Source organism: Mesoplodon bidens (assembly GCF_964165515.1).
Source record: "Mesoplodon bidens genome assembly, contig: HAP1_SCAFFOLD_378, whole genome shotgun sequence".
NCBI lineage: Eukaryota > Metazoa > Chordata > Mammalia > Artiodactyla > Ziphiidae > Mesoplodon > Mesoplodon bidens.
In genome coordinates this window covers 157,082-165,215 of record NW_027672497.1, presented here as the reverse complement: position 1 = coordinate 165,215, position 8,134 = coordinate 157,082, and the positions used below count along the sequence as shown (strand labels likewise).

At 42.6% G+C, this 8,134-nt stretch overlaps 1 protein-coding gene across 1 annotated transcript in view; it reads left to right on the top strand.

Moving 5' to 3' along the window:
• Window positions 1-429: 429 nt before the first annotated feature.
• The window catches only part of LOC308610112 (forkhead-associated domain-containing protein 1-like), a gene marked incomplete at its 3' end in the record, with an annotated part of 102,325 nt that continues 94,620 nt past the window's right edge, over window positions 430-8,134 (top strand). Inside the window, 1 exon segment of the mRNA XM_081259364.1 lies at window positions 430-1,449. Within this exon segment, the coding sequence (XP_081115490.1) occupies window positions 1,357-1,449 (93 nt within the window). The 5' untranslated portion in view covers window positions 430-1,356.

Below are 8,134 nucleotides of genomic sequence, written 5' to 3'. Positions count from 1 at the left end.
GGCCCGCGTACCGCAAAAAAAAAAAATAATAATAATAATAAATAAATAAAAATAAAAAAAATAAAAAACATGTATAGGGCTTCCCTGGTGACGCAGTGGTTGAGAATCTGCCTTCTAATACAGGGGACATGGGTTCGAGCCCTGGTCTGGGAAGATCCCATGTGCCGCGGAGCAACTAGGCCCGTGAGCCACAACTACTGAGCCTGCGCATCTGGAGCCTGTGCTCCACAACATGAGAGGCCGCGATAGTGAGAGGCCCGTGCACCGTGATGAAGAGTGGCCCCCGCTTGCCACAACTAGAGAAAGCCCTCGCACAGAAACGAAGACCCAACACAGCCAAAAATAAATAAATAAAATTTAAAAACATGTATAGGGTTTACTTTGAAATGCATTAAAATATAAAATGTATAGATGGGTAGATATGTGATAAAGCAAATAGAACAAAATGTTGATTGTAGAATCTGGGTGATTGTTCTATAGAAGTTCACCATCCACTTCTTTCAACTTTTCTGTGTGTTTGACATTTTCCTAATAAAATGCCAGCAAAAGATACGTACAGAGTCTTGACCGTACAGCCAAGCTATAATCTTGATATTTTGTCTTTGGAAATCATTTTTTTTTCAACCTAAATATATGAAGGAATGCGGTGACTTAAAAAGAAAGTATCTTCTAATGCCCATTTCCTTGATGACTGACTCTTCCACACTTTAAGAAGCTCTGTAGAAGTTGGAGTTTCTTGAGTCAAAGTTCAGAAGCCCAAGATTAATAACAGTCACAATCACAGTAGGACAAATGGGTGTTTAGTGTAGCATTCACCATTCTAGATGCTTCACATTTAATCCTCACAAAACTCTTTGGGATACAGAGTATCATTAGCCCCATTTTACAGATGAGGAAACAGAGGCATAGAGAGAGAATAAGTAACTCACTCAGAGTCACAGAGCTAGTAAGTGGTGGGTTAGTAACACTGAGTATTTGATTCTGTCAGATAACTAACCCCAAACTAAGCTTAATGGGAGGTGGAGAGCGGTTATCAGTGGAATTCAGATTTGTTTGGGTTTTTTTTTTTTTGCTATTGCTTGTTTGTGCTCTGAGTTACATAAAGGATGTCCTCTTGTGATCAGAAGCAAGCTCATCTATGCCGGCTATCACTGTTAAAAGGACAGTCTTAAAAATGTGCAGAATTATCATTGTGATCATTGTTAAATCCAGCTATCCACTCCTACCTCTGCTGACTTCTCCTGTGGACATTATGGTGTATTCCATTCATTCTAAATATGACATTGAATAATTAGAGGACTGTATTTTTCTAACAAAATTGTTTTCTGAAAACCTTTTATAGGGAAAGCAGAGAATATGAAAGCCTATCTAAAGAGTGCAGAAGGCTATTTTGTCCTGAATAAAAGCACTACGATTGGAAGGCATGAAAATTCAGACCTTGTTTTAGAGGTAAGACCTCTTCCTAGCCAGTCCCCGATCCTCCCTACCCCTCACACCACCAAAAGTCCTTACTGTTCTGTGGACTCCAGTCTCTTGTAAAGCACAGCCTCTGGCTAACAGTCCCAGCCTTCCTAGGTGTGCCACCAAGAACCAATCCCGGCATGTGCTGGGTCTCCCTGGCACATGTGGTAAGAATGAGCACAGTGCAAAGTGCGATGGGCCCTGTGTCCTTTGCTGACTGTGTGTGCAGTGTCCCACCCTGATGGCGCGGTTTGGAAGGTGGGCGTAGAGCTGATGCTTGACCTTCACCTGCTCCGCGTCTGGCAGCCACGGCCACCTGAAGGGCCCAGCTTGAGCAATGGCCTCTCGCCCTTTCCAGAGCTTCTGTAGACTATGGGCCCCTCAGAGCCCTCGCCCGCCCCCGTACCTCCAAGTAGTAAATCAGGGTAAGCCCTGCGCATGGCCTCAGCGCTCTCTCACTTCATTTCATTCCATTCTCTGAATTAGCTGTGGCTTGGTCCACAGTCCCAGCTCATTGACAGCCAAGGAAGTTGGAAGAAATTGTAAGTAAGGAATTATAAAAACAGTGGCTTTGAGCCTTTTAACATTTTGAAAGGGATTAAAATATTGAAGCAGAAAGAGAAATGCAATGGAATCCCTTTAGGACTGTGAAAGGCAGACCACTCTCAGACTTCACTCAACAGATTTTTTTTAACTTTATTTTGAAATAATTATAGATGCACAAATAGTAGAGGGAATGGCACAAAGCATGTGTGGAGTCCTGTGCCATTTTACCACGTGTGGATTTGGGTGTGGCCCTCAGGATATAGGAGTATTCCATTATCAGAGATGTCCCTTGTGATGCTCCTTTTATAGTCACAATTCCTCCTCCCACCATCGTCCCCACGCTCCGAAAACCACTAATCTGTTCTCCGTCTCTATAATTTTCATCATGTATGTATGACCTTTGTGATTGATTTTTTTTTTTAGTCAGTGTAGTGCCCTTGACATCCATTTAGGTTATTAGCTTGTTCTTTTATTGCTGAGTAATAGTCCACGGTATGGACGTATCACCTGTGTTTAACCATTCACTTTTTTTTTTTTTTGCTGTACGCGGGCCTCTCACTGCTGTGGCCTCTCCCGTTGCGGAGCACAGGCTCCGGACACACAGGCTCCGCGGCCATGGCTCGTGGGCCCAGCCGCTGCGCGGCATGTGGGATCTTCCGGGATAGGGGCACGAACCCGTGTCCCCTGCATCGGCAGGCGGACTCTCAACCACTGCGCCACCAGGGAAGCCCCTAACCATTCACTTTTTGAAGGACATTTTGTTTCCATTTGGGGCTATTACAAATAAATGTACTATAAACATTTGTGTACAGGTTTTTGTGTGAGCATAAGTTTTTATTTCTCTGTGATAAATGCTCAGGAGTATGATTGCATGGATTAACATATGTGTTTATATATATTCGGTTTGTAAAGAAACTGCCAGTCTTATCCAGCGTTGCTGTACCATTTTTCATTTCCACCAGCAATGTATGAGACACATCCTCACCAGCAATTAGCATAAACACTGTTTTTCATTTTAGCTGTTTTAGTAAGTGTGTAGTGGTATCTCATCATAGTCTTAACTTGCATTTTCCAAATCGATAGTGATGTTAAATGTCTTTTCATGTATGTGTTTGCCTTCTGCATATCCTCTTCAGTGAAATATCTCTTCATATCTTTTAAGTGTCTCTAATCGAATTGTTTAGTTTTTTACCATTGAGTTTTGAGAATTCTTTATGTATTTTAGATATGAGTCCCTTGTCAGATAGATGGTTTGCAAATATTTTCTCCCATCCGTAGCTTGTCTTCTCATTCTCTTAGCAGAGTATTTCACAGAGCAAAAGCTTTAACTCTTGATGAAGTCCAGGTAGTTATTTTTTCTTTTATAGATCATGCTTTTAGTGTCATGTCTAAGAACAGGCCACAACGTCCCTGACCCTGAGGATTTTCTCTTATGTTTTCTTCTAAGTGTTTTATAGTTTTATTTTTAAATCTTTGAACCATTTTGGGTTCACTGTCGTTTATGATGTGAGATTTAGGTCAAAGTTCATTTTTCTTGCATGTGGATATTTAGTTGTTCCAGAACCATTTGTTGAAAAGACTATCCTTTCTCCATTGAATTGCTTTTGCAAGTTTGTCAAAAATAATCTGGCCATACTTTCTATGGGGGCTACTTCTTAGTTCCCTATTATGTTTCATGGATCTATTTGTCATAATGGATCTACCATTATGAGATAGCCTTGATTACTGTCGCTATGTAAGTCTTAAATCAGGTAGTGTGATTCCTCCCACTTTTCTTTAAAGAAATTTTTTAACCTCTTCTAGTTGCTTTGCCTTTCCATTTACATTTTAGTGTAAGCCTGTCTGTATACACAAAATATCATGCTGTAATTTTGATTGGAATTGTGTTTTATCCTATATATCAATGTGAGAATAATTGATATACTCCTACATTGTCTTCCAATTCATGAACATGGTATATTTCTCCATTTATTCAGTGTCTCTCATGAGTGTTTTGTAGTTTTCAGCATACGAGTCCTGAACATGTTTTGTTAGATTTACACTTAAGTATGTCTCTCTTTTTTTTTTGAGTGATTGTAAATGGTATTATATTTTTAATTTTGGTGTCCACATGTTCATTGACAGTATATAGAAATACAGTTGATTTTTGTATGCTTCTTGGGATCTTGCAACCTTAACTGCACTTTCTTATATAAGGGCTTTTGTAGATTTCTTGGGATTTTATACATAAACAATCATGTCATCTGCAAATAAGAACAATTTTATTTCTTCTTTCAGAAAAGGAGATCTGAATGCTTTTAATCTTCTTTTCCTTGCTTTATTTCCCTGGTTAAGACTTCCAGGACTCTGCTGAACAAGAGCAGTGTATAAATCCTTATATTCGCTTGTTCCTGACCTTAGGGGAAAGCAGTTACTCTTTCACCGTTAAGTAGGAGGTTAGCTGTAGGGTTTTTATACATGTTCTTACCAAGTGAGAAATTTCCCCCTTTATTCCTAGTTTTCTGAGAATGTTTATTGTAAACGCAACAGATTTAAAGATAACTCCATGAACCTCCCCGTGAGATTCTCCTCCATGATATGGTCTCCCTTCAAGGACACAGAACATCTGTTCAGTGTGCAAAGTGGGAGGAAAAAGAAGAAGAAGAAGAACTGTAGTTTCTTCTTTATCCTAACAAGGCATAGATTTGGGGTCGTTTTATTTCCTGTCTGGCTAAAGTAGAGACAGAGATCTCTGTTTTGAACCGGACTATGATATTAGAAAACTGTAGTAATTTTTAAAAGCACAGGCTTTGGAGATAGACAGAGCTGGGTTTGAATCTCATTAGGCTACTTTGTGGCTGAGTGACTTCAACCAAATTACTTAATCACTCTGAGCTCCTTTTCCCTGTCTGTAAACCTCTTACCTCACAGGGTTATTCTGAGGATTAAGTGAGAAGTGCATATAAAGAGCCTGGCATGTGGTGCTCAGTGAATGTCACAATGATCATTATTATGGTCTCCTAAAACAGAGACTGAGAAGAATCCTCAGAGGTGCACAGGGTTGAGATGAGGATCCACTGACATTAATAAGCCATTTGGAAAAGGGAACTAATGAGGACAGTTATTAACTAGACAGAAATTGAGTTGCATTCATTGTATATAAATAATTGACTGCTTACTGCTCCTCGGACTTAGCTAAAGAAATACGTCACTAGGCTTCCCTGGTGGCGAAGTGGTTGAGAGTCCGCCTGCCGATACAAGGGACACGGGTTCGTGCCTCGGTCTGGGAATATCCCACATGCCGCGGAGCAGCTGGGCCCATGAGCCATGGCCGCTGAGCCAGCGTGTCCGGAGCCTGAGCTCCGCAGCGGGAGAGGCCACAACAGTGAGAGGCCCATGTACCGCAAAAAAAAAAAAAAAAAAAAAAAATTTCAGGGATTTATATTACTAAAAATCATCCTTGCAATTACCAGAGGTTACATCTAGCAAATAAAAAAGATTGTTTTATTTGCCTGGATCAATCCTAAAGAATAGGCAGTCATGCTTCTAAAGATTTCTACTCATCAGCAAGGTTGACATATTGTTTTGACTATTGGTATCGTAGTATTTCAACATCATTTACTCTTTCCGATAATGGAAGGTAGTTACATGCTTCTTGTTTTTAAAAATTGTGAGAAAGGAAAATATAAGGAAGAAAATAAAAGTCACTTGTAATCATTTGGCTCAGGGAAAAATCAATATTGATATTTGCCGGGTTTTACCCTCCAGACTTTTTTCTATATCCTGTAAGGAGTTTGGTTCCCTAAGGCAGTAGGAAGCCTGTTTATAGCCAGGCTAGTGAGAACTGTTTATAGTCAACAGTGATAACTGTTGCTATCACTCATTCATTGCACAGTATTTACCCAGAGCCTCAGCAGCAAGCCAAGTCTAGGGGTACAGTGATGGCAGAACTGGACATGGTCCCTGCCATCAGGAAGCTGCCAGGAGAGAGAGAAATAAGTCAAATGATCCCACAAAGGTGTGACTAATTCCATTCCAACATTGGGGCTGTAAAGGAAAGGAATATGGTAGACAAGGAGGACTTAACTAGACAAAAGGAGAAGGGAATGGCATGTGCAAAGGCCCTGGGGTGGAAGAGCATATTGTGAACCCAAGGGACTGAGAGAAAACCAGGGCGTCCAGAAGTCAGAGTGGGAAGGAGGAGGGCTAAGGGACAAGTTGGCCTCCTTCATGTCACCATAAGGGTTTTGATCTTTATCTGAAAAGCAGTAGGAAGAAGGCTTGAAGGATTGTAAACAAGGGGGAGACCTGCCAGTGAACATCCTGGCTGCTGTGTGCAGACGAGCCATCAGGAGCTCTATTCACAATCTCCCCTCTCCCAGTTTACACGGCTCAAAAGCCTCAGCCTTGCTCATTTCACAGCTAAACCTTGCAAGTTATAATTTATATGATTTGATGTGCCTTGTAAACTGTATTTTTTAGAGTTGGATATGGCTGTTATTTAAACTCTGCTGAGAAAGGGACTCAGTTCTTCCAGAATGAAGAAACACCAAAGCCAGTGGTTGTTGGATTTTCTGCATGTTTAAGAGTGGTTGTTCAACATGAACTCCTAGGCATTCTGACCCAGTGGGTTTGGGGTAAGGCCCAGGAATCTTCACATTTGTATGCTCCCCAGGTTCAGGTGGGGGGAATGGAGTCCCTGGAGTTGGTTCCAGGACCACACTTTGAGAACCCCACCATCAGTGCTCCCTCCCTCTCCCTTCTTGATCAGCAGAGCTCCTGCTTGTGTGTGTGTGTGTGTGTGTGTGTGTGTGTGTGTGTGTGTATTCTTTCAATAAACTTTGTTTTGAGGAAAAGAGAAGCGAAGGGTAAACAATGAAGGGCTGACTGACCCTACCCCCTCCCCAGGGACTCCCCCAGTCCCACCCTGGGGAAGTCCCAGGATCCCTAGAAGACTGAGCTCTAGGACAGCCCAAGTCAGTGCAGGGCTGCAGCTAGGAAGGTGGAGATGGAAGAGAAAAAGAAAGAACAGACATGACAGGGGGATGAAATGCTGGTGTCCACACCTCACCCTCGGTGGTCAGTGTCCTGCCAGGCATCTCCTTTCTCATGGGTTTAGCCATCTCTCCAGCCTGTGTCAGCCCTTCTCGCGTGGGATCTGAGGGTCATGAAGCCAGACTGATCTCATACACATACCCCAGATCCCATCCAGCCGGATGACTCTCGTCCCTTTTCCTGGCCCCTGTCAGTTCTGGGCTGCCTCTCAGGAAAGAACCAAAGCCTACACCATAATCTTGTTTATTATTATTAAACAAGGCTGCTGGGATTCTCCTATTATTTGCATAATTTCACGGACATGCAGGTATGTCTGCTCTGTCAAAGGACACACACAGCTGTAGCTCTGATGGGCATGGCCAAATTTCCCACCAGAGGTTTCTGGATGTGGTGTCCTGCCAGCAGTGGACGCCCGTCTCCCACTCCCTCCCCAGCCTAGGGTGCTGACCCCCCATTGGATCTTCACTGATCTACGGGGTGAAGTATGGTACCTGTGTCATTTTAATTCACATTTCTGTTATTCTAAGCGAACACCTGCATTTTGAGACATAAGGTGACAGGTGGACTCTCTGTGGGGAAATCCACGGAATGAAACAGGCCTGGGAGGGTGCACTTGCTGGCTCCCCATCTGCATCGCGCTTGTCCTCCTGCCTGGGTCGTGCTCCCATCCTCCCCCCTCACCCCCACCTCACCCCTGGCTTCTCCCCAAGTGCTCCTTGCTCTGGTGGTTCACCTGTTAGCTCTCACCAGTCCTCAGGGAATGTTTTGTCCCCTGTTTGGGAACTGGCAGCTGATTTCATTGGTCAGTACCCAGCACAGCAATTGATGGGACTAGTTTCTCACCAGCAGATGGAGGGCTTCCAAGAGGAAAAAGTTCAGAGGAAAGGGCTAGATCGTGATCTCATTTTTCTTTTTTTTTTTTATTGTGGTAAGATATGCATAACATAAAATTTACCATCTTAACCACTTTTATTAAGTGTGCAGTTCAGTGGCATTAAATATATTCATACTGTTGTGCAGCCATCACCCCCATCCATCTCCAGAACTCTTTGAATCTTGCAGAACTGAAACTGCACCCATGAAACAACAACTC